The sequence below is a fragment of the Myxocyprinus asiaticus genome, chromosome 32 (assembly GCF_019703515.2).
Source record: "Myxocyprinus asiaticus isolate MX2 ecotype Aquarium Trade chromosome 32, UBuf_Myxa_2, whole genome shotgun sequence".
NCBI classification, from domain to species: domain Eukaryota; kingdom Metazoa; phylum Chordata; class Actinopteri; order Cypriniformes; family Catostomidae; genus Myxocyprinus; species Myxocyprinus asiaticus.
In genome coordinates, this window is record NC_059375.1 from 42,892,108 (window position 1) to 42,920,104 (window position 27,997).

Consider the following 27,997-nt stretch of genomic DNA (forward strand, 5'->3'; position numbering starts at 1 on the left):
TCTGTCTGTATATCCATCAGTCTGTCTGTCTATCGGTCTGTCTGTCCTTCCTATCTATCTATCTATCTATCTATGTGTCTGTCTCTGTCAAACAATCTGTCCTTTTGTCTGTCTGTCTATCTGTCCGTCTGTCTGTCTTATCTGTCCGTCTGCCTGTCTGTCTGTTTGTCTATCTGTCTGACTCTGTCAAACGATATATATCCTTTTGTCTGTCTGTATATCCGTCAGTCTGTCTGTCTATCGGTCTGTCTGTCCTTCCTATCTATCTATGTGTCTGTCTGTCTGTCAAACAATCTGTCCTTTTGTCTGTCTGTCTACCTGTCCGTTTGTCTATGTTTCTGTCTCTGTCAAACTATCTGTCCTTTTGTCTGTCTTATCTGTCCGTCTGCCTGTCTGTCTGTTTGTCTATCCTGTCTGTCTATCAATCTATCTATCTGTCAATCAAATGATCTGTCCTTTTGTCTGTCTATTGGTCTGTCTGTCTATCTATCTGTCTGTCTCTATATATCCTGTATGTCAATCTGTCTGTCTCTATCCTGTCTGTCCTCTCTATCTGTCCTTTCTATCTGTCAATCAAACGATCTGTCCTTTAATATGTCTGTCTGTCAATTAAACTATCTGTCTGTCTGTGCTGTCTATCTATCCTGTCTGTCTGTCTATCTAGCCTGTCTGCCTGTCTGTCTGTCAGTCAAACAATCTGTCCTTTTGTCTATCTATCTGTCTGTCTATCTATCTATCTGACTACCTATCTATCTGTCTGTCTGTCTGTCTGTCAATCAAATGATCTGTCCTTTTGTCTGTCTGTCAGTCTGTCTGTCTATTTGTATGTCTGTCTACCTGTCTGTCTGTCCGTCTATCTATCCATCCTGTCTGTCTGTCTATCTATCCTGCCTGTCTTTCTGGCTATCAGTCTGTCTGTCTGTCACTCAAACGATCTGTCCTTTTGTCTGTCTATCTGTCCTGTCTGTCTTTCTGTCTGTCTGTCAATCAAACGATCTGTCTGTCTGTCTTGTCTGTCTATCAGTCTGTCTGGCTGTCTATCTATTGGTCTGTCTGTCTTTAAATCTGTGATTTTTACATGTAAAATTGAGTTAATTGAGTATTATTTTCTGTCTCTTTCTCAATCAGAAGTCACATCTGTTTTGATATGAATGGAGCAGATGAGACAGCAAGCTCATATTCAGGTGGTCAGTAAGAATCTGTAGAGTCAGGACACGAGTCGGACACCTCTGCCGTATGGAGTCCTGGACCACTGCACGATAAGACTGCAAAATAAGAACATTAAATGCTTTTAAATACAGACCTGAGACTTCACCATCTGTCTAATGTGTGTTGTTTTTTGCATTTAGGGCACCAGTGAGAAGGACAGACCATGTGAAACGTGCGGTTTCTCGGTCACTACGGCTATCTAGATTTGGAACTGCCATGTTTGCATATCGGATACTTTAAAGCCATCATCGGAATCCTGCAGGCAAGTGCTGAGTATGTCTTTCAATCTTTGGATGTGCCTAAATGTTGTCTGTTGAGAGAGTATTGCTATTTAAAGGGATAGTTCCCTCAAAAATGAAAATTCTCTCATTTACTCACCCTCATGCCATCCCAGATGTGTATGACTTTTTTTCTTTGGCAGAACACAAATGAAGATTTCAGCTCTGTAGGTCCATACAATGCAAGTGAATGGTGACCAGAACTTTGAAGCTCCAAAAATCACATAAAGGCAGCATAAAAGTATTCCAAACTACTCCAGTGGTTTAATCCATGTCTTCAGAAGTGATATGAAAGGTGTGGGTAAGAAATATTTAAATCCTTTTTTTACTATAAAGCTTTTCAAAGCCACTTTCAATTTCACATTCCTCGTGCATATCGCCACCAACTGGGCAAGTAGGAGAATTTATAGTAAAAAAGGACTTAAATATTGACCTCTTTCTCACCCACACCTATCATATCACTTCTGAAGACATGGATTTAACCACTGGAGTCATGTAGATTACTTGTATGCTGCCTTTATGTGCTTTTTGGAGCTTAAACGTTTTCGACCCTGTTGACTTAAATTGTATGGACCTACAGAGCTGAGATACTCTTCTAAAAATCTTCGTTTGTCATAAGCAGAACAAAGAATGAGGGTGAGTAAATGATGACAGAATTTAAATTTTTGGGTGTACTGTCTCTTTAATGTCTTCAGCTCAGCATACCTGGAAGGTGCCAGAAGTTTACATTTAAAATTAAAAAGCCCCATGATACATAAATAGTCTTATGTGCTACAAGCACTACAAGAGCAAACTCTAAATCAGCTCTTACATTAGGCTGTTTTCTTCAAAATGAGCGACTGTGATCTTGCTTGGGTAAATAATCCGACGTTTGGTCTCAGATGTCCTGAAAAAAATATGCAGCCCAGCAGGAAAAGCATGATAAACAAGTCATTTGCAAAATATTATCCAACACCTATATCACCCATGTGAAAAACTAACTGCCCCCTTAAACTTAATAGCTGGTTGTGCCGACTTAAGCAGCAACAACTGCAACCAAACGCTTCTGATATCTGGAGATCAGTCTTTCACAACACTGTGCTGGAATTCTGGCCCGTTCTTCTTTGCAGAACTGCTTTAGTTCAGCCACATTGGAGGGTTTTTGAGCATGAACTGCCCGTTTAAGGTCCTGCCACAGCATCTCAATCGTGATCAAGTCAGGACTTTGACTAGGCCACTCCAGAACTTTAATTTTGCTTCTTTTGAGCCATTCAGAGGTGGACTTACTCTTATGTGCTGGATCATTGTCTTGCTGCATAATCCAGTTGCGCTTGAGCTTCAACTCACGGACTGATGACCGGAAGTTCTCCTTTAGGATTTGGTAGAGATGGTAGAGAGCAGAATTCATGTTTCCCTCAATTATTGCAAGTCACTCTGAAGCAGCAAAGCATCCCCACACATCACACTACCACCACCATGCTTGACTGTAGGTATGATGTTGTTTTTGTGGAATTCTGTGTTTGATTTACGCCAGATGTAACGGGACCCCTGTCTTCCAAACAGTTCCACTTTCGACAGTCCACAGAACATTCTCCCAAAAGGTTTAAGGATCATCAAGGTGTGTTTTGGCAAAATTCAGATGAGCTGTAATGTTCTTCTGGGTTAGCAGTGGTTTTCACCTCGCCGCTCTTCCATGGATGGCATTTTTGTTCAGTGTCTTTCTGATAGTGGAGTCATGAACAGTGACCTTTATTGATGCGAGAGACGCCTGCAGTTCCTTGGATGTTGTCCTTGGCTTTTTTGTGACTTCCTGGATGAGTCGTCGCTGTGCTCTTGGAGGAATTTTGGAAGGTCGGCCACTTCTGGGACGGTTCACTACTGTGTCAAGTTTTCTCCATTTGGAGATAATGGCTCTCACTGTGGTTCTTTGGAGTCCCAGCCTTTGAATAGCTTTGTAACCCTTCCCAGACTGATATATATCAATCAAACTTTTCCTCATCATTTCTGGAATTTCTTTTTACCTTGGCATCGTGTGTTACAGGATGAGCCCTTTTAGCCAACTTCATACTGCTGAAAAAGTTCTATTTAGGTGTTGATTTGATTGAACAGGGCTGACAGTAATCAGGTCTGGGTGTGTCTAGTTCAGCTGAACCCCATTATCAATGTAGTTTCAATTAATAACATTATCATATAAAAACTGTATTTTGTGTTTACTCAGATTGCCTTTGTTTTATGTTAGATTTTGTTTGAATATTTGAAACAATTTAGTATGAGATACACACAAAAAGAGAAGAAATCAGGATAGGGGCACATACTTTTTCACAGCACTGTAGAAATGCACTAAAACAGCACCAATTCAAGTAACGTTAAACATTAACATTAAAAGTGGGAGGTTGACTAATTGAAAGAACTAGTCTCCCCATAGGTTGCATTTTCATTGCGATGCACATTAAATCTCTTAAATTCTCATCCTCCACAATATGAATCTACAGGCAGACTGTGGCTATCCAATTTTCTACAGCAATCGTGAAGCTGCATTCATGATTTGTGTCAGGGCGGCAACGCCAGCATCAAGCGCCGGTTTGAACTCCACATGAAAAGCGCTTGAAGACAAAAACGTCTCGTTCTGAGTTTTGGTGATAATTAAGATTTGACGTGCTTCTGTGGTAATTAAAATGCATCTTACAAAGGCTGAAAAATACTTGATTTCTATCACAAATCCCATCTGGGCTTGTTTTGTTTCTCCATCATTTTATTACTGACACGGAAGCGCTGTTGTGTGTGTTGTGAAGTGTGTTTTCCGTAAAATGTTTGTCTGTCTATTTGCAATTAGTTAGGGTGAGCTTTTGGCAGGTGGCTGCCAAAATATGCTGCAGAGCTGAAAAGATGAACATATCTTTAATTTTTACAACAGATGGAGATTTGTAACAGTTTACTCTGCTTCATAAATAGTAATTGATAAATTAGGGTTAGGGTTAGATCTCTGCAATAGAGTCTCTTGTTGTTTATAGTCCTGATGTGTATGTGTCTTTATAATGAAGATGTTTGTGTTCATTTCAGATGATCTGTAAGACATGTCCACATGTTCACACATTCTTCTTTCCAAAGAGGAGAAACTTCAGTTTCTGGATTACTTGTGCAAGCCTGGTCTGGTTTACCTGCAGAAACGTGGTCTTAAGAAGAAAATCTCAGATAAATGCAGAAAGAAAACCACATGTGTGAACTGCAGTGCATTTTTGCTGGGATTCATCCTCCGCCACCCGGATTGAGGCGAATCACTACGCGACCACGAGGACTTAAAAATTGGGCATTCCAAATTGGGTGAAAAAGGGGAAAAATCCCCACAAAAAAACAAAACAAAAAACAAATGCTTTTGTTATTGATTCTCTGATTTCTCTTCAGGCCCGGTCAAGAAATGTGGCTTATTGAAGATAATTCATTTAAAATATAAAACCACGAAGAAGGTCATCGACCCCATGGTGACTTTCTGCAGTCGTCTGATGTCGCCATCGAACACAATAAAGAAGTGGAGTCTCTATAGGCCAGAGCGCAGGTGAATAAAGTGTTTTAGCCGGATGTCCTGCCTGTGATATTATTCAGATCTCCATAAAGGTTTGTTTCATCTTCTCTTGTGATTTGCCATTATGCACAATATAATTTCTTCTGATTTTGATGTGAAATATGACCCTGGCATGTTGTTTATAAGGGTTTGTAGTGCAAACATTTTTATTTTGGTAGTGCGAACAGTTTCCGTTTCAAACATCGGTCAACAGAATAGGTTTGGTGGTCGAGATGTTTGATCAGATTCATCCTCTGTTTATTGGGTCATCAGATCAGTTCAATTCTTAACACTAGATTTATCCACTCTATCCGTCTGTCTTTTTGCAGGTGTGTCTGAGTGCATTATAATGGGAATTCCCATGAAGCTCGGCACTGGACTCTTTAAACTTTTACACAGTGCTGTGAAGGACCCGACTCCCCCCCGCAGGCCTTTGCTCTTTGATAATCCTGATTTCCACATTTCAATAGCTCCATAACCCTGTTTTTGGACTGTTTCAGCTCCTGTTGAGTGTAATGACTGTTTACTGCAGCTGTGTGTCATTAAGTTCTGAAACCAAATTATTTGTTTTACAGTTTGCGGCTTGAAAGGATCATTTTGTGCCTTTTTTCCCCTTGCTAAACTGCTGGAAGACAGTGGAAAATGTTGGCAAGGATAAGTCAAGAACGATGACATCTTTTGTGGTGTGTGAAAGATGGATCTTTGACTGTGTTTATTAGGGGTTCAAGCCCGAAGGGCTGCAACCCTATTGTAATTGTAAGGATTTTTATTTTTATTATTATTCTGCCCTAAAACTGATCATGCAGACCAAACCGTAAGTTGTAGAGAGCTGAAACTCTGAGGGAAGGTAGTCCCCCAGAGTACTACAGTGTACCAAAGTTTCGACCCGATCGGCCTCAAGGTGGCGCTAAAGTGATCATGTTTCCGTTTTGGCCCATAACTCCTAAACCGTTTGTCGCAGTGTCTTACATCATTGGATTCCTTGGCTCAAGACGAACAAAACGTATATCTCCGATTTCATTTCCTTCATGAAAATGTTTGCGCTAATTTGCATAATCCGAAAAACCTACTTTTTCTAACTCCTCCTAGGCCGTATGTCCGATTTGCACAAAAATTGGGCTGTGTCTACTATGAACCCTCCTGACAAAACGTCTATCAAAGGAATTTTGATTCGTCGAAGCGTTGCGAAGATATAAGCCAACAAATTGGTCAGGCGTCATCCATTTTGTACGTATTGACCAATATCTACCAAATGAAAAGGCCAAATGTTACGAATCTAGATACACATAGACAACAGGACATTCTGAGGATGCACGCAAAATTACGCCTATAGGGGGCGCTACAACAAAAAAACGCCCATAACTCCACAACCGTATGATCAATGACGTTAAAAATTGGTATGCATCTTGTAGGGGCCAAAGGCTAACATATCCTGTAATATCAGTTGGACAAATAAAAAACATGGCTGCCAACAGCCAATTAAATTTTAGCAGCTAATAACATCAAATCTGAATGGCCGACTGTTACGAAACTTGAGATATTTGTAGACAGTGTCAGAATGAGGCTGTGTACCAAGTTTTATGAAAATAGGCCTCAAGGTGGCGCTATAACAAGGACATTTACTTTTTTGCCAATAACTCCGGAACCGAGTTGAATAATCTCAAAATTATTTTTTCCTCTAATTCCTTGTACCAAGACCTACAAAATGTATATCTCCATTTTATTGCATTTTATAAAATGTTTCCACTATTCTAATTTTCTAAAAAAGCAACTTTTTCAAACTCCTAGGCTGCATATCCGATTCTCACAAAAATTGGTGTGTGTCTACTATGAACTATTCGCAAAATCGCGAAAAGATGCACCTATAGGGGGCGCTACAACTAAAAAATGCTCATAACTCCGCAACTGTATTATCAATGAAGTTGAAAATTGGTATGCTTCTTGTAGGGGCCAAATGCTAACATACTGTATTTTACAATATGACACAGACAAATAAAAAAAAACATGGCTGCCAGCAGCCAATCAAATTTCAGCAAAATGGCTGTATAAATGGTGTGTAAATTATTGTATATTATCCAATGTAACCTGCTATTGTGAACTACATCTAGGACTCCCTAGGTCAATAATTATTAAAGAAAAGTTGAACTTTAGTTATTTATTTAGGGGTTGCATTTATCATGTGGGTTTGACCAAGTGTATCCAAAAGCCTATAATTCCTAAAATAAATATTACAATTTATAAAACCTTTTTGGAGATTGGGTGCTTTGTGGCTTTATAACAGTTAAAAAGTACAAAAATGACCATCATAACAATTATCCTGTTTCAGGATCGTTGAACACAATACATCAGAGTCATATTTAACACCAGTTTGCAAATTCAGCAACTTACAAAGTACATATACAAATACATACCTTTTTTGCATACTTTGAAAGTTCTTAAAAGGCTTGAACCCTGACAACTGATTTGATTTGATTTGATTTGAATTGCTGCTTGCAGCTATATTTATTATTATTATCATTATTATTATTATTATTATTATTATTGCGATGATAATAGGGTTCCACCTCAATTCTGGGCCTTTATGTTAGGATCCCTAGAAACATTGGAACTCTTTTTTCTCATTTTGAGAAGGTTTATGAAATTGTATTCTTTGCTAACCAACTGTTAAATAGATTAAATGTGCTTATAGGTCGATCAAATTAGGATTTACCTAATTTAAATACATTTTTCTGACCTGACAGGGTCAAGTCTAATTTATACAACTGAAAGAAACATGTATTTGGTTTTTGTTTTGTTTTTGTTTTTTTACTACTGTAAATAGATATTTATGTAAATATGTACCAGGTGTGAATAAAATGTATGTTAAGACAACATCAGTGCAATGTTTTATTTTTGCATGAATACATGACCTCTTGAATTTAAGGTAAACATGAAACTGCATTCAAAACCCACTTAACTTCCATTATTATATTTCCAAGTGGAAAAAAAAGGTAGGTGATTTTTGCTAAAAGATTGCCTAAATGGCTGTTAATATTAACCAATAGTCTACACGGCCTCGGTGACATCAGCAGAAAAGAAAAGTTGTTTTAGAGGCAGAGCAAGCTATTCAATTTAATAGGCAAACACTTCTTTTTGGAAATGCACTGTTGAATAGAGCACAATAATTCCAGGAATGTGAATCAAATGTCAATTTTGATTTCATGTTGACTTTTATTGTGGTAATCAAGCATGAATATATTACAGACAATCTGATTAAACACATTTTCACCCTGCTGATTTACCAGCATGAAACGTTTCCAGTGTGAGAACATGCAGTGAAAATCGATAGATCTTTGTCATTAGCACATAGAATAATTCAGCAGTTCCAGCTGTGCATTGCAAATTTTTCAATGATAAAATAAAACTTTTCTTTTAAAATATCTCAGCAAAGTAAATGTATACATTCATGTAAAACAGGTCAGTACTTTGCAAACCCCCAAAGACAAGAGCTGCCAGTGCAGTATTTATGGTGTAATTGACACTTCGTTAAGCCCTGCCTTAAACGTTTCTGACCAATCCTACATCAGCAAATGAAATGTCATATTGTCGGACAAGCTTTTGCTCTTTTCTATAGTAAGTTCTGTGTGTTTGCATAGTTTTAAAAGGAATTTAATTAAACTACCCAAAAATACAGTTAAATGTCGGCTGTTTTAAACGGCACCACATTTTTAAATAAATCTTTTAGTGCTCGCTGTGGCAGCCCTCATTCCCAAATTGAAAATGTATAACATCATTAAGGATACCTGCATGTTCGCAAATGTAAATTAATAACGTTCATTTACGTATTGAGTCAAGTCGTAGTAGATGCTATGCTAACTAAAGATTTTATTTGTAATTACGGTTGGGATACAAGAACCAACAACTGAAAAAAAATATACCGGTTACACTTTATTTTATAGTGTCCAGTGAAATTGCATAAGAAATTAATGAGTAATACTAATTAACAACATGTACTTACTATAGGTTTAGGGTTACGGTTGGGGTTTGGATTAGAGTTACTTTATAATGTTATTATGCATAATTTACTGTTATTACTATAGTCAATACATTTAATATGTATTACGAGGTCAGTGTAAAATAAAATGTTACCAAAATACCGGAACCGTATGTTTTTCATGACCGTTAATTGTTGCAGTTTTCTAATGTGAAGTCCACCGATGAGGACGGAACATCGAACTAAAATACCAATTCAGCAGCAATGAATGCACTGAATGAATCTTACTAACATGTAAGCAGTATTGGGTAAGTTACTTAAAAAAGTAATCCACTACAAATTACTAACGCCTCTAAAATTATAATCAGATTACTGATTACTTAATTGAAAAAGTAATCACATTACTAATTGAGTTACTTTCTAAAACACCTTTTTCTGCTCAACAAATTCAAATAATGTCTATTTTCTCCTTGTTCATTGTCGCACACCCTTCAACTGTCAGAGAAATGCAAACAGACGTACAGATAAACATATGAATTCACATTTTAATTGTATTACACATAAATACATTTTTTTTAGGAATATTTGTAACCCAAGTAATGTACTTAAAAGTAATTACTTTCATTGAAAGTCAGTAACTGTAATCTGATTACAAGAATTTAAAATGTAATGCATTACACTACTTTTTGTGAGTAAAAGTAATTAGATTACAGTAACAAATGACTTTTTAATCCAATTACACAAGTTATCACTCAAAATGCAATCAGAACTGTTACTGTTTTATGTTGTACATAATCTGACATTTTTTCAATGAATAAAAAAATGTGTTTCAGAATTTTCATTTAATGTATAGTTAAAATCAGTTATTGGATTGATGTGTAAACATGCCGTTCACATGAATTGTATGACACGTATTCAGATTTTTTATATATCAGATCTGTTGAAATCTGAAATTATGTCATTATTTCTTAACAGGCTGTTGTGGTCAGTAAATGCAATAAGAAACACGTTTCTTATTTCCAAATAATTCTTCCTCGTAAGTACCAAAAGAATCGTGAACTGCTACTGAACCAGAATCGTTTAGAATAATCGGAACTGGAATTGTTAAATTCTTTACGATTCCCAGCCCTAGTTGTATTAACTATAATATGAGGCTTTTCTCTTTTTAGTTGACTGTAATAAGCATTTGCCTTGATTCTATAATTCTCCAATTAATTCCAATGGGACGTCCTGTAACAGTAACCAAGGGGGCCGGAGTGTAATGAAGAGTCAACTGTAGCTGCCATTGTCCTGTTTTTTTGTAAAGTACTGTTAACCCTTGTGCTGTTTTGAAATGTTTAACCTAATTTGGTGTTCCCGGTCAAAAATGACCGGCCTATTAAAAATTGCTTATAAATCTCTCGTTATGCTACATTATCACCAAATATTGGATTAGATATTTTTTTTCTTGTTTTCTTTCAATTGGCACAGTTTTTGTATTTCTTTTTGGAGCTTATTGATCATTTGTTACACACACACACATTAATTTGTGTGTGTGTGTGGTAATGTTGGATGGATGAATGGATGTTGGATACAGTTCAGGGTAGGATAAAGTTCATCTCTGTGAAAAAGAAAGCATGTAATACTCAAAAGAGTTGTGTACGTTTGCATGTGTGTATGTTAGTGCATGTGTATGTGTGCATGCACAGGCCCGAGGCCTTTATGTTTGCAAGCACACGTGCACATATGTGAGCATGAACATGATGAACATGCTCCTGAACACTCGATTTTTCTCTTATTTTTGATCTCCCCCATTCATTTTCAATGGCCGGTCATTTTTGACCGGGAACACCACAAGTGAGACTTTGTGCCATTTTGTACAAAATAAAAGCATTTCAAAACAAACTTCCTGGTTAAACATTAAAGCACACTAGTGTGATAAATTGTACAGAATGTTTTCCTATTTAATTTAGTATTGCCAAAATTATCCACATATAATCCTGTTTATTTTTCTGCACATTTGGTTTTTACGTCTTATTGTGAGGTTAGTCTCTTGCATTTGAATGGCACTGCATGGGAACTGCATAGGACTGTCCTGATAGGAAATATTTTCCAGTCTCCATGTCCATTTCTCCCATCATGAATTTTATACATTTATAAAATTACCTCAAGACTGCGTTTGTTGCTAAGAACTCTGCAATCTTCTGTCGATGATGTCAACGGACGACAAAAAGTTTCTCGTTTTCCCAAGGTCACGTTTATTTGACGCAGGAGCTGCTAGAAGGTAGCTGGGAGGTATCGGTGTTGACTTTCTGCTCCGCGAATGCTGTCGATATCTCCAGATTGCCGTGTGATGACGACAACACTCTGAGGTTCTGAGGTGTGTGAAGATTAGCGTTGTTTCCGCTGGTCATGTTGCTACTGAATGCTTCCGTTTTGAGATGTCTGGAGAAGTGCACGCTGATGTTTGGTCTCTCGACGGCGCCGCCCTGGAGGCCAGGTTGCCGCAGGTAAGCTGACAGAGTGGCAACACAGCTCTTCTTAAAGTTTTCATTCATGAAGGCGTAAACGATGGGATTGTTAAAAGAGTTGGAGAAACCGATGGCCTGTACCACGGCGATTATCATGTTCACGGTGACCTCGTTGTAGTTCTTCTCCAGATCATCTGAACAAAAAATTTAGAGATTTATTTCAATTTTAGTGAAATGGAATTTTGTTCTAGCATTAAGAAATATTCCAGGTTATTTTCAACATCAGGTCGGTAGCATTCTGTTGATTAAAACAGACGAAAATTTCGACCCTTGTGTTTTTGCGTAAAAAAAATGTGACATGCGTTTGACCGTAATGCACTTGCAATGGAAGTTTATGGGACAAGCATTCCAGAGTGTTTAAAAGCAGAAAATGTGAAGCTTGTATTTTTTCTTCTTTTTGTCTTGTGCATATTTTTGTTTTGTTACATGAATTCTACAACAACAACAAAAATTGTGTTTGAGCTTTAAAGTTGTCTAAATTGTCCTTTAGACGTGGAACTACTTTTCTAGGCAGATCAAATTCTTTGTAAATTAACCATGTAAATATTTGTCATCATGAGTAGAAATAAAGTATATATCCAGTCAGGCTTCCTAAGCAACCAAATTGGCCCGGTTGCTAGGGAGGGTAGAGTCACATGGGGTAACCCCCTCGTGGTCGCTATAATGTGGTTCTCGCTCTCGGTGGGGCGCGTGGTGAGTTGTGCATGAATGCCGTGGAGAATAGCGTGAAGCCTCCACACGTGCTACGTCTCCGCGGTAACGTGCTCAACAAGCCACGTGATAAGATGCGCAGATTGACGGTCTCAGACGCGGAGGCAACTGAGATTTGTCCTCCGCCACCCAGATTGAGGCGAGCCACTACGCCACCATGAGGATTTAGAGCGCATTGGGAATTGGGCATCCCGAGGATTATAGTTGACTATAATGTGCAAAATTATAAAAACATTTTTTTAACTTTAAAAGATCAAATTTAACCAAATATTATTTTTTTTAAACCACTTACTTACAATTATTTAAACATGTATAAAACATATTCATATATTTCATATGTAAGATTAAAGCTGTCCTGAAAATCTGATCTCTTGAAATTATAGTGTATAATAAACTGAAATATAAGTTATTAGAAGTTACACTGTTGTGAATTCCTCACATTTAGACAGTTTAGATTATTGTGTTACATGAAGCACGTTGTTTAAGTTAATGTCGTATTCACAACACTAGTTAAGCATTTTGACTAGCGCATAACTTGGTTCAAGTTCTCCTGCTCATTGGCTTCATTGTCTGTGCAGATGTAAGTTGTAATATTATGTTTATGTTGTGGATATAGTGATTAATGTCACATAGGATGTGTTTGTGAGTTAATTAACCTGTTAGTAAAGATAATTGTATAAGTGTTCAACTCACACAGCTCAAGAGGGGAAATCCACAACATACTATGACTGGATTATTTCAAACTATTCTTTCTGGCTTTTTCTTTATTTAAACGTCATATGGTATTCGGTCATTTTTGACCGAAATCAATTTTCCTTGTTTAATAAATATGGTTTCCTTTATCTGAGCAGTACAAGACTTGGTGACTTTTCATTCATTTGCCATCTGAACATACCAAAAAAAAAAAAAAATAATTAAAAATAAATAATTGGGCTTGATTCAGTAAATCTAAGTGGTCGTAAAAAAATAAAAAAAAAGCGACACCTTTGGTATTCACGATCAAAATTGACTGACCATTGAAAATGAATGGGAAAGACCAAAAAATAGTTTTTTTAATCTGTCAATTACAATCAATAAATCAGCCACAATGCAGAAAAAAACCAGACAGAAATTACAGGGTGAGACTCTAAAACATCCTCAGTGCAAAACATACACACACACACAAATTAATTGGGGAGACTAAAACATAGAGCTTTGTTTTTTGACATTTGTCAAAAAAAAAAAATAAATAAAAAAATAAAATAAATCAGCTACAATGCTAAACACACACTCAGAAATGAAGAGGTGAAACGTTAACAAACACACAATGCAGAACACACACGCAGAAGACCAGGGCATCAGTAAGTGGAGCTCTACAGCCATCTTTTGGTCACTGTTGACATTACAAGTCATCTGTTGTTTTCCAGCTGATGACAGCAATCTGACACACACACACACACACACACACACACACACACACACACACACACACACACACACACACACACACACACACACGTTTGCAAAATAAATTTTTACTACAGAAAGTTTGAAGTTTTCTGTTTTATACTCTAATTGAATTATCAGAATTTTGCAGTTCATTTCTGTTTCTTGATGTTCATATTCTTGACATTATTATGCATTTATTTTGAGTTACTAAAGTTTTATGTTTGAAATAAATTATTGGTATAAAATGTTTATTCTGTGTCTTCTCTTTGTAACACCATGGTCAGGTTTGATTGCAGCATAATGAACTGCAAACCTGACACTTTAAATCCATTTTAAAATGATAAACTTTGACAAATAATAGTTTGATAATGTCTAAATATATATCTAAATGCATATTTTGTGATAAAATATATAATTAGGTTACAATAAGTCATCAGACTACACAGTATGTGTCTACAGTCATCTACTGGCTGTTACTGACATGACATGCTGTTATTTATATTTTGTTCACCAGATGGAGTGGTGGTGGCGTAGTGGGCTAAAGCACATGACTGGTAATCAGAAGGTTGCTGGTTCAATCCCCACAGCCATCACCAATGTGTCCTTGAGCAAGACACTTAACTCCAGGTTGCTCTGGGGGGATTGTCCCTGTGATAAGTGCACTGTAATTCACTTTGGATAAAAGCATCTGCCAAATGCATAAGTGTAAATGCAGATGGCATCAATCTGCCTCCAACTTACTTCACATCCTCATATTTTCATGTTTCGACAAAGTGTAGGTTCTGAATTTTATTGTATTTATTTTTTTCAAAAATGTGCTTATTTGTATATGCAAATTAATGGTAAAATTTAGAAATTTACATGTAAATAAGATCAAAATAGCATAAAATCCCAAAAGAAATGCATAATTTTATTGTTTTTACTTCAGAGAAGAAGTAATGGTATCATTATCATCATCATCCCAAAAAAAATAAATAAAAAAAATAAAGGGTTACACATCTGACCCTTCCGGTCAAAAATGACCGCAAATACCAAAGGAAGGTGCCATTTTTCAATACCATAGGAGGGTTAAAAAATAAAATAAATTAAAAACTGTTAGCATCTTGTTAATATCTTGCAGTATTGTCATATTTTCATCAACAGTGTTTTAATTAAAACCATTTGATTATTGACATGATGTGTTTTTTTGCCGTCTTGTCTTCAATATCATTGCCAAAGTAAAAAAAAACCCTTCGTCAATGAACATTTTCGTCAGTAATTTTTTTGCACGCATGCATCCTAGGCTTCCAGAATTTTTTTCTGTTCATTTTCACACAGAAAGAATTATTATTAGAAGAAAAAACATATAGTATATAATATTATAAATCTAATATATAATATAAATTATAAAAAAATCATAAATTACAATTTTATATATATATATATATATATATATATATATATATATATATATATATATATATATATTAAAAAATAATATATAAATTATAGAAAAAAATATTCTGAGATGATTGACAGAATGCCACTGATGCTGACCATAGAAATTAAGTGACCCAGAACATAAAATAATCTGGAATATTTCTTTACAGTTTATTAGTGTAGTGTTGCAATGGTTCAAACAGCGTGTGGCAATCAAATAAAGTGATAAAAAGACACATATGACCTGTTCAGTCTTGTGCACTGTGGGTGGTGCTGGTTCTGGCTTGTTAATAGTGATTGCAGATTCAACCTCTGATATGGGTGACCCAGAAAATAATGGTTACTGAGAACACAGTCCTGCACTCCCAACACCATTTCACCTCTGATCGTGGCACATAATCACGGGCTGCCGCGAACTTACACGCCCTGCAATGTCTTTACTGTAATATACAGTGAATGATAAGTAACCTGCATTCTGTAATTACACTACTGCATTCACACAGCTGCTCTGAGCTGATTTGTATCAGTGTGGGAGTGTCACGGCTAAACTATTATGAATTCCATTAGGCATGCATTCAGTATTGTGAACATTTACATCATCAGATACGTCCATCAAAAACTGCCCTGATTACTGAAGTACATGAGGCATGGAAAACTTACTGTATTCAAATAGCATGTGCACAATATGAAACGGCGCCCAGCAGATAGTGAACAACAGGACGATTGCGATCATCATTTTAACAGCACGTTTCTTCTTCCTGTTACAAAAAACAACAGTGAAGGCCCAATGTTAACATAGAAACATGAAACCACATTCACAATATATTCAAGACATATTTCTGAATGAAACTGAATGGGCTATTGGATCTTTTTTTTTTTTTACTGAGAGCCATTAGCAAGTTGGTTGAATTGTTGTACCATTTTTTTCTTTTTAATATATGTGTATTTTTATACATTATTGCATACCTAGATATTTTGTTGATCTCTCTATGGTTCATGGTGCTCAGGACAGAAGAGTCTCCCACACGTTTGCGTATCCAGAGTTCGATCCCGATGCGACTGTAGAGTAAAAGCATCGCGACCAGCGGAAGCAGAAACAGGGCCACCATGATAAAGGTGGTGTAAACCTGTCGGTGGACCAGAGAATGCCAGCGCTCCTGACAGCACACGTGATGATGGTCGTACAGGAAGTCATACTTTACCTGAGGAACACAGGTGAGAGAGTTCAACAGAGATCAGCAAATTTCAGTGATGCTCCCATGAACTTTCTAGTTGTTTGTGATTAAGACAAGTATTTTTTTTCTATCATTTTACAGAGATTGCACCCACAAAGTGCATATTCTAGCCGGAGAATTATTTTAGAGGTGAGCCTAACTAGAGATTTTACTTCATTTTTATTTAAAAATTTATTAGCTTTAGTTTAACTTTATTTAATTTGTTTTAACCATTTTAAAACTTTATAATTAGATTTTTTTTTTTTTTTTTTTTTTTTTTTTAGATTAAATACTGAATAATAATTTTCAGGGAAGCATAGCTAGAAATGCTAAAACTATTTTGACTAATTTAATTTTAATAACAATAAAATATATTTTATTTTATATTTATTTGAACTTTTAATCTTTAAATATTTTAAAACTTTATGACCAGAATTTTTTTGTAGATGAAATACTGAAAAAAATTTCAGGTTCTAGAGAATAGTTTGAGATGTAATAGACATTTTATAACTATTTTGGCCATTTTAATTTGAATAACATAAAATAACTTTTATTTGACATTTATTTGAACTTTTATTTTTTAACCATTTTAAAACTCTATAACTATATATTTTTTTTAGATAAAATAATGAGTAAGAATTTTAAGGTTAGCATAGCTAGTAAATTAATAGACTTTTTAAAACTATTTTGGCTATTTTAATTTGAATAACCTAATAAAGTATTTATTTTTATTTGACATTTATTTCAATTTTAACTAAATTTAACAACAAAAACTTTATAATTAGATTTTTTTATAGGGCATACTTTAAAAAATGAAATTCCGATTCTTTTATTATGTCCAATAAAAAAATCTAGTTATAAAGTTTTAAAATATTCTAGCCAAAGAAATATTTTAGATGTGAGCCTAACTAAAACATTTACTTCATTTTTATTTGAATATTAATTCGTTATTTTTAATAACTTTGACTTTATTTATTGTTTAAAGAATTTTAAAACTTTAAAATAACTAAACTTTTTTTAAGATGAAATATTGAATAAGAATAGACATTTAATAGACATTTTATAACTATTTTGGCTATTTTAAGTTTAGTAACATAAAATAACTTATTTATATTTATTTTAACTTTTCATTTTTTAACTATTTTAAAACTTTCGATTTTTTTAGATGAAATACTGAACAAGAATTTTCAGGTGAGCATAGCTAGATATTTAATAGAGGTTTTAAAACTAATTTAATTTTAATAACAATAAAATATGTTTTATTTTAAATACTTTAAATATTATAAAACTTTATGGCTAGAATTTTTTGTAGATGAAATACTGAACAATTTTCAGGTTAAACAGCTCTAAAATTAATAGACATTTTATAACTATTTTGACTATTTTAATTTAAAAATATTAAATAACTTTTATTTTACATTTATTTTAACTTTTTTTAAAACTATTTTAAAACTTTAGGACTAGATTGTTTTTTTTTTGATAAAATACTGAATGAGAATTTTCAGGTGAGCATAGCTAGAAATGTAATTAAAACTATTTTGGATAATCTTATTTTATTTTACATGTATTTTTACTTTTATTCTTTAAATATTTTAAAACTTTATGACTATAATTTTTTTGTAGATTAAATACTGAACATTTTCCAGGTTATACAGTATAGCTCAATTTACTAGACATTTTATAACTATTTTAATTGTAATAGCGTATAATAAAATAACTTGCATTTTATTTGTAATTTTATTAATTAATTTTAAAACTTTAACTGGTATTTTTTAGAGATAACTACTGTAGATATTTTAGAGATTTCACTGAAATTTGTATGGATTAGAAAAATTTTAGTGGTAAATTACTTTCTTAAAATGTATATTTTATTCTATATAAAATGTATATTCCATGTCTTTTCCAGAAATATAAATCACAATTTTGAAAATCTCTATTTCCACATGTTTCCATGAATGGTTCATGTTTTTTCAAATAGAAACTTCAAGCTAGAATCTGTATTTATTGGTCATACATTCATTGAGTTTAGTTAAAATGTAAAAAGTAGATATTAACAACAGCGTACATTAACCTTCTAGATCATGTACAGACACAGAATAACTGTACTATAATGACTTACACACTGATGAGCTCCAGTTGTTCTAGTTTTCAATGGCACTGAGTGACACAACAGAACCGGGTCCCTCGTGTGATGTTTGTTCATCTTCTCAAATCAAAATGATGGGAAACTGAAGCAGGGCTTTCACAATGCTTGGGAATACACCGTACTGAAGTTTGCTTTATGAACTAATAAGCAGGAGGGTGGATTTGTGCTAGACAAATGAGTCACCTTGTCGCAAACGAGTGGTCATCGTCTTGAGAGAATTGGTTTTCAGGGTCTCTACTACAATGAATAAACCATGAACCTCTGTGTAAGGGGGTTACATGACAGTCAGACCTCCGACCCCCAGCGGACAGAACGCCCCTCCGCGTTCCCGGCATCCCGTGGGGACACTCCTCCGCCCCTGGCAGCGGCCCTACCACTCCAGGCGGTCGGGGAGTCGCTTCCCTCCTCCCCCCGCGGACGGTGGTCTTCTCTCGACCCCTCCGCGTTCCCGGGGGACGGCAGGGCACTCCTCCGCCCCCGGCAGTGGCTCCCTCGCTCCAGGCGGTCGGGGAGTCCCGTCCCCACTCGCCTCGCGGACGGCGGCCGTTCCCTGTGTCCAGGTGGTCGGGCTACTCCGTCCCCCATCGGACGGCAGCGGCGCTCCCCTGGGTGGACGGCAGTGTCGAGGACTCTGCGACGGGAATCCCTCCTCCTTCCCGGGTTTCGGCACCAGTGTAAGGGGGTTCAGTGGAAAGGAGGAGGCGAGAACCGGCTTAATAATATAAATAATAATTTAATAAACAATTTAAACAAAACACACAACCAAAAACACACAATACAGCTGCCTGCAATTCTCCCTCTCTCGAACTGTCGTCCCCGGCCGCCTTTATCCCTCGCGCACCCCATCAGGCTGATTGGGGACCGGGTGTGTCTCATTCCAGCCCGGCCCCGCCCTCCTCGGCTCTACACTCTGTAATGAAACAAATCTTAGAAACAAACCACACTCGAGCGGCTCTCCTCTCATGTCACCATTTATTTCCAGTCCAATGTTTTTGAACCACAAATGAATTCAGCCAAGCTTTATTAAATTGTAATTTTCACTCATTTGCTTCTGTAGTCAAGTTATTAACCTTGTGCTTATTATAGACTTGCATTTAACAGAGATTCACTTATTTAACTAAACTGTTTATTTGTCTTCAGTTGCATTATTCAGGGCTCATTAATAATGATGATTGACATCTGCCCTACGGCAAGTGTGAGTGTTTCGACAATTTGATGGAACGGTCACTTGTCCAGTTGAACCAGTGCTGTGTTTTTGCCGTCAATTACGTTTACACACAACAAATATAAACATACTCTACTAAAGTACTTGCATGTCTTGTTTTGTGTTGGTTATGCACGGGAATCAACAAGACAACATCAAGTATGTGATACTTTGTTTATTGCAGTTATTCTTATGTAAATGCACTTATGACGCCTCTTAGTAGCATTAAAAGCCTATTCAAATACCTTTTAAGTGACCCCAAACTTTTGAACAGCAGTATATATATATATACTGTATACGTTTATGCAATATAATATATGCAATTTCAAGACATATTTATTGATGGAATACAATGAATTTGTACATTTTAAAAAGATAAAATGTGACCAAATTAGGAAAGACAAATGATAAAATCGATTTTATTGTATTAATATTGTTGTAATGCACCTAGTTAGAAGTTCTCCTGTAATTAACAGCATTAGCTGAGAGAGAATTGTTTTCATATGTAACTAAAATGAACAATATAACTGAAATATACCCAAAAGGAATGAAATCGAATTTAAAGCAAATTGGTATCAAATCGAATCAAGAAATCTGTATCAATATCCAGCCCTACCCTTTTAGATGTAATATTTATTGATTCAATTATTTTAAGTATTTTGGTCTTCCATACGCTTTAAATACGCTTTGTATAAAAACGGCAGAGGATGTCAATTCATGTCATTTGTTTATAAATTTGTGTCCTATATGGAGTAACATTAAAGCTGCATAAATTATTGCTATTACTGCTAATAATAAACCCTTAAAATATTTAGTGCGATTAGTTATATAAAAAATAACATGTTAAAAAAATGTACGCAATTAATCATGTCCCCGGACCATAATTCAAGCTTGAAGTACCACCTGTTTTCTCCAGGGGGCAGTAATCGAAACTCCAGCTGTATAGGCAACATGCAATTATACACCTTATGCCCAGAGAAACTAGCGTGCAGCCATCTTTAAAATGTTGTCTTGGATCTTCCGGTCTAGTGCATTCTATATAGATTTCTATGGTGTTTATGTGTAAGTGTAATTAGCTAGTGAAGTGGATTTACAGATTGTGAAGTTGCCAGAAGTTATCATGAGTATTTTAAAGTGTTCAGGGTATGTCAAAACAACTGGAAGCAGAGCGGGGAGATTTTAAAACAAGGGTACTTCATTCATAAATACACAAGATCTTCATGCTGTGGACGTACTAATATGCCTCTGTGCTCATGAAAGTCCAAGAGACAACACAAAGTCATTACAAATATCTCTGTAAGACACCTCATGTCATTCACCCATTGTGTTATAGTTTAGGTGTGTAGATTTTTTGAGTGTTAAACCAGGACGGGGGGAGGGTTGCTACTATATTTACACACACACACACACACACACACACACACACACACACACACACACACATAAAAGTGTACGCTTTATTTTATATTCTGTTCACAACTATTTTTTATCACATTTAAGCCTCTTAAAAATGTAGGGTGAAAAAATAATTGTAAAAAGTGCAAATAATTTCCTTTAATGCCATAACCTTTCATGTAAAATAATACGAGCTGTCCTGTTTGAAATTTCATGTCAACTACACATTTTAACACAAATTATCAACAAGTTGAAATCCTAAAAAATTAAGCAGAATTACACGGTTGTCACAATAGCATAATCATATTTGACGATACTATACCAGCTAAAGTATCACGATACCAAATAATATCACGATACCACACGATATGTTTTCATTCTTAACAGTTTGTCATAGCAAAGGGGGTTCTTAGAAACTATTCCACTTGTTGCTCCGAAAGTGGTGAAAATAACTGATGGATGAACAGAGAGAAGGCTCAAATGGACTAACTTGTTACCTAATACATTCTTCACCACATTAAAACAGCCAGTTCAAACAGCAATGTCTTTAAACTTTTATTTCATTATTTCTGTGATTATCCCATTGCGCTCTAAGTCCTCGTGGTGGCGTAGTGACTCGCCTCAATCCGGGTGGCGGAGGATGAATCTCAGTTGCCTCCACGTTTGAGACCGCCAATCTGCGCATCTTATCACGTGGCTAGTTGAGTGCGTTACCGCGGAGACGTAGCGTGTGTGGCGGCTTCACGCTATTCTCCGCGACATCCACGCACAACTCACCAAGCACCCCAAAGTGAGCGAGAACCACATTATAGCGACCACGAGGAGGTTACCCCATGTGACTCTACCCTCCCTAGCAACCGGGCCAATTTGGTTGCTTAGGAGACCTGGCTGGAGTCACTCAGCACGCCCTGGATTCGAACTCGCGATTAATCACATACCATGTAATTAATCTGATTAAAAAAATGTATCGATTTACAGCCCTATTTATTATATATTGTAAAGTTGTCCACTCACCTCTAACTGTTGCACAAATAGCATTGGCGATCCCACCATGACAGCAGCTATCCACACCAGTCCTGCAGAAATATATACTGTATAAATCCTGTATCCATTTCCTACAAGCCCTCCCTGTTTTTAATGGAAGTGAAATGCCATATAGAGCAACTTAGCAACTGGTTTTGCTAAAAGCCCAACTTTTACATTTTAAACATCGTTTTTATTTTTTTTACCCAGCACAGTTTTGTTTACGGTATTCAGAGTGAATGGCTCCTAAGGGGGCGGTTCACACAGGATGCGTTTTAGCTTGACGGAGAGCAAAAGGCTCTAAACAGAAGGATAAATGAATTCTGTCATCATTTACTGCCCCTCATTACTGTTCCAAACCTTGACTTGTGTGATGAAAGTGAATGGTGATGGAGCATTATGCCTAACATCTCCTTTTGACAGACGTGGCCAGTACGAACTGTTTCAAAAAGTCTCTTTTTGTGTTTCACAGAAAAAATAGCAACAGACATGTGTGGAATGACATGAAGGTGAGTACATAATGTCAATTTTCATTTCTGGGGTGAACTATGCCATTAAGAAACATTTCAAATAAGAATGTAGACAGAGTTCAAAGTGTGGGTTTTTGAGCTTACCTAACATTTTGTAGGCTCGTTTCGGAGTGTACTGCCTTTTCAGTTTGAGTGGATAAACGATGCCCTGGTATCTCTCGATGGCGATACAGGTCATGGTGAGGATTCCAGTCACGATGGCAGTAGTCTGTACAAAAGGAACTGTCTTACATACTAGAACACCTGCACATACAACACATACAAAAACAAGATATGAAAAGAGTCAAAAGTCTGAAGTGTGCTTTAGAGAAGCGGTCGACCGATACCGATATCTAGAGCGCTTTATGCTGATGATAAAAGGCAGATGAAATGTTGTCATAAGTAATTGTTGAGCTAAAAAAAATACGTAATTTACACAATACTTTCCCACTGCTTAGTAGGTCCTCGTGGTGGCGCAGTTACTCGCCTCAATCCGGGTGGCGGAGGACAAGTCTCAGTTGCCTCCGCTTCCGAGACCGCCAATCCGTGCATCTTATCACGTGACTTGTTGTGCATGACACCGCGGAGACTCACAGCATGTGGAGGCTCATGCTACTCTCCGTGATCCACGCACAACTTACCACACGCCCCATTGAGAGCGAGAACCACTAATGTGCGTGTGTGTGTGTTCTGTGTTCTGTCTTCTGGCTGTGTTAGTTATAGCCATTCATTTGTGTGTGTGTGTGTGTGTGTGTGTGTGTGTGTGTGTGTGTGTGCATGTTCTGCACTGTGGGTGTATTATGGTCTCACCTCCTCATTTCTGTATTGTGGCTAGGGCTGCAACTAACGATTATTTTGATAATCGATTAATCTTATATTATTTCTTCAATTAATTGGATATAAATCTAAATTTAATTTCCTTTATTTTATTAAAACATTATTATTTTTAAAAACAGAAATGATAAAGGGCGTACAGATTTGCTTCATTTTACAGTACTGAATTCACAATTCTATACTCTCACAAAACTTTGAACAAAGCCTGAATCATGAAAAGTTAAGTTTGAATTTATTATTGTTTTATTATAACTTTCAGGACATATGCAAAACAGTTCCTTTCCTTCTAAAATTTAACAGAAAGTACTGTTCATTGTTCATATGATGACCCATTGGGGATGGAGTGGGACAGAAAAATCAGCCCAGCAGAGGGCAATGGTGACACCAGAATAGAAATATTAATAATTCTGCCCAGCTGAAAAATACATAATTATGTTAGATATATATGCTTGAACACAGTCACTGATTACATATTTTCAATTAATATTGTGCATTTTAAAATAGTATTGTCACTGATTACATGTTTCTGAACTCTTCAAAAATATGTGTAGTTCATCCAGTAACATGTTTGTCATGGTATAAATTTACTGGAGAAATCAGACACTACATTTGGTATTATCAGAAGGACGTTCAAATATCAGGAGCATATTATAAATGATATTCAGCATTATATACACAGTTTAATACAGCAACTGCAAATGCAGTGCAGGTTCACTCTAGGACTGAAAAGTCTCATCCCATTTCTCATTGTATTATGCGCTCGCATGAGGAGGAGGACTCAGTGTGATATCTATGAGCTGCACAAAAGATTACATTGAAACTGAAATCGCGGTATGAAGTTGTATGAGTTAAATCAAGATGATTGGTTTGATTAATGCGATGCACACGCTCACTTGCTCGGTGAAGTGGATGTGTGAGTGTGTGTGTGTGTGTGTGTGTGTGTGTGTGTGTCTGTGAGTTGTGTGTCTGTGTGTGTCTGTGAGTGTGTGTCTGTGTGTGTCTGTGAGTGTGTGTCTGTGTGTGTGTGTGTGTGTTGTGTATGTGTTTGTGTGTTGTGTATGTGTGTGTGTGTCTTTGTGTGTGTGAGAGTGTGTGTGTTGTGTGTCTGTGTGTTTGTTGTGTATGTGTGTGTGTGTGTGTTGTGTATGTGTGTGTGTGTTGTGTATGTGTTGTGTGTGTGTGTCTTTGTGTGTGTGAGAGTGTGTGTGTTGTGTATGTGTGTCTTTGTGTGTGTGAGAGTGTGTCTGTGAGTATGAGTGTGTGTGTATGTGTGTGTGAGTGTGAGTGTGTGTGTGTGTATGTGTGTGTGTCTGTGTGTGTATGTGTTGTGTATGTGTGTGTGTGTTGTGTATGTGTGTCTTTGTGTGTGTGAGTGTGTGTGTGTATGTGTGTGAGAGTGTGTGTGTGTCTGTGAGTATGAGTGTGTGTGTGTATGTGTTGTGTATGTGTGTCTGTGTATGTGTGAGAGTGTGTGTGTGTGTGAGAGTGTGTGTGTGTGTGTGTGTGTGTGAGAGTGTGTGTGTATGTGTGTGTGTGTGTGTGTGTATACATGCTTGTACTACATTGTGTGGACCAAATGTCCCCACAAGGATAGTTAAACCTGAGATCACCTACACTGTGGGGCCCAGCCAGCGGTCCCCACGAGGGAAATGTTTTATTAAACATACTAAAAAGGTTTCTGTGAGGGTTAGGTTTAGGGGATCGAAATTATTGTTAGCTCTGTATAAAATGCATGGAAGTCTATGGAGAGTCCCCACAATGATATAAAAACAAGTTTGTGTGTGTGTTTTGCACTCTGAATGTTTTAAAGTTCAACCTTAATTCCCACCATAAATTTTTAAAAAATCAATTTTTTAGGGCTCTCTCTCATTCATTTCCTATGGTCGGTCAAATTTGACCGCGAACAGCAAAAGTGTCGGGGTTTTTTTTTACGACCACTTAGACTTTTTGAATCATGTCCAATTTATTTATTTATTTTGTATTTATTTATCGGCGTATCATTCTTGATTGGCAGCATTACGTGAAATGCACTACAGAAATAAACAAAGCACAATCCTTCTTTTAAACACACATTGTAAGTGGAGTTTATATCAGCGCATGAGTCTTCATTAAATTATGCTTTTTACATTATGTTTGTGAGGTAATTGCTTGATCGGTTCTTTTTGCCAATTTAAGCAGATTACTAGATCTGTGTTAAATACGTAAAGCTATTTTTAATATCAGCTCTTGTTTTTTACCTCTATGTTGGTGTGCGACAAACTGTAGGAGAAAAGAAAGATCTGCTGTGTTCTTAAAACACTTCAATAGATATGCAGACACACTTTTTTATGCATGAAAACATACAGATGTTATTGAAACTCATTATAATTATTATAAGACTATTATTGTTGTCTTATGATAAAAGTCATGCTCAGCAGCTCACAAACTGTAGGGAAATGATAGATTTGCTTTGTTCTTAAAATGCTTAAAACCTCCACTAAAGTCTCTTTGTAGGTCTGTAGACATACACATTTTAAAGGATTACAATTGTCTTTTGATCGTTGATTCAGTGACTCATTTCAGACAAGACATCACCAGAAATGGTCACTGAATCATGAAATGGATCTGAGCTAATTTTGGCGAATGTAGTCAAAACACTCGAGCCACTTGGATACATTTAAATCCCACAATGCACATTGAGTAAAAAATAAAATTGTGCACATTATTGTAATTGATTAAATAATGTGTTCAGGACCAGCTTGTGCTCAGTCTTTTGTGAAACAGAAGCAAGTGCTCCACAAGATGCCCTTTATTTTTGCAGCTAATTCTGCTAAATTTTGCAATTATTTAGCAATATTTGAATCTTTAAAATACTACAAATATTAAAAGTATATAATAAGTATATATTCATATAATACTTATACTTGTTTAAAATATACTGTCATATATTAATATTGCACTTTAAGGTCTGTGCGAGCCGCCTACTGAGAGTGGTGTCCCCCCCACTTTTAAAATGAATGCTACGCCCCTGCCTAACACACTAAAACGACTGTAAAAATGACGATTTAAAGCTCAAATAATACACAAGTTTTAACAGAATAATTCATGTAAGTGCTTTAATAAAATTATAAGCGTCACATTTCTGCCTTTAAACCCTCCAAAAATTGTCCTCCATTGTAAGTGTCTCACTTGTAACTTCGATTATTTTTTTATTTATTTTATATATATATATATATATATATATATATATATATATATATATATATATATATATATATATATATATATATATTTTACAATATTTGTACTTTTAAAAAAACATTCTGTCCAACTGCAAACATGTTATTAAGAAGTGGAAAAACTTTAAAGGAATATTCCGGGATTTAATACACGTTGAGCTCAAGCGACAGCGTTGATTACCACAAAAATACATTTTAACTCTTTCCTCATTTCCTTAAAACAAACAAACAAAAAAAAAAGTAAAAAAAAAGTAAAAACAAACAAAAAAAAAACAAAAAAAAATTATATATATATATATATATATATATATATATATATATATATATATATATATATATATATATATTTTTTTTGTTTGTTTTTACTTTTTGTTTTACTTTTTTATATATATATATATATATATATATATATATAAAGTAAAAAAAAAGTAAAAAAAAAAAAAATTATATATATATATAATTTTTTTTTGTTTGTTTTTACTTTTTTTTTACTTTATATATATATATATATATATATATAAAAATGTAAAAAAAAAGTAACAAAAAAAAAAAATTATATATATATATAATTTTTTTTTGTTTTTTTTTTGTTTTTACTTTTTTTTTTTACTTTTTTTTGTTTATTTGTTTTAAGGAAATGAGGAAAGAGTTAAAATGTATTTTTGTGGTAATCAACGCTGTCGCTTGAGCTCAACGTGTATTAAATCCCGGAATATTCCTTTAAAGTTTTTCCACTTCTTAATAACATGTTTGCAGTTGGACAGAATGTTTTTTTAAAAGTACAAATATTTCATGTCTCTCAATTAATTTGAGCTCATAACAACTGCTTTCTACTACTACTAATAATAAAAATGATTAAATAAATTAAAAAAAAAATATATTGTTTAAAATAATTGCTGCAAGACTGCTTTATGACGTCACGTCAACTACAGTACAAATATGTTGGTTACAGACTTACTGAACATTCAAGCGTGCGTAAACCTGAATTTAAAGTTAAGAGAAGCGGAATCTCACCTCCCAGCCACTCTGAAGAGATGTTCTGCAGCAGTGTGAACGGGATGCAGAAGAAAGTGATGAGCAGATCACTCACAGCCAGAGAACAGATGAAGATGTTAGTGGCTGTTCGCATTGCGCGTTTGCGCACCACAGTATAAACCACCAAACTGTTTCCCACCAGCGCCAGCACGAAAATAATCACATACATGACCACGAACGTGCTTTTAGCTCCAGTGGGGAGTTCTGGGATGTAAACCAGCGGCTGAATGTTGTAGGTGTTGATGAATTCCTGACGAGTGAGGTTATAATACTGCAGGAGTTCATGAAGGACCTCAGGAGTGATCTTTGTAGTGGCTGTCATCTCTGTGGTTGAAGACATGGTGCTTTGTTGA

General features: G+C 35.8%; 1 protein-coding gene and 1 long non-coding RNA gene across 3 annotated transcripts in view; one reads left to right on the forward strand and one right to left on the reverse strand.

Moving 5' to 3' along the window:
* The window catches only part of LOC127423567 (uncharacterized), a 10,393-nt gene extending 2,504 nt beyond the window's left edge, over positions 1 to 7,889 (forward strand). The window contains exons 2-4 of one of the 2 annotated variants that reach the window (XR_007894335.1): positions 1,129 to 1,482; positions 4,527 to 5,078; positions 5,355 to 7,889. This is a non-coding gene — a long non-coding RNA (uncharacterized LOC127423567). The remainder of the gene's footprint in view (positions 1 to 1,128; positions 1,483 to 4,526; positions 5,079 to 5,354) is intronic. The other variant, XR_007894336.1, reaches the window with a different exon arrangement.
* A 3,346-nt stretch (positions 7,890 to 11,235) lies between these two features.
* LOC127423529 (pyroglutamylated RF-amide peptide receptor-like) lies at positions 11,236 to 27,984 on the reverse strand. The gene is made up of 6 exons (XM_051667915.1): positions 27,624 to 27,984; positions 22,663 to 22,821; positions 22,040 to 22,101; positions 16,033 to 16,268; positions 15,727 to 15,824; positions 11,236 to 11,642 (listed from the first exon to the last, which is right to left on the reverse strand). The coding sequence occupies exons 1-6, from the start codon at positions 27,982 to 27,984 to the stop codon at positions 11,236 to 11,238; spliced, it is 1,323 nt and encodes a 440-aa protein (XP_051523875.1).
* Between the last annotated feature and the right edge of the window lie 13 nt (positions 27,985 to 27,997).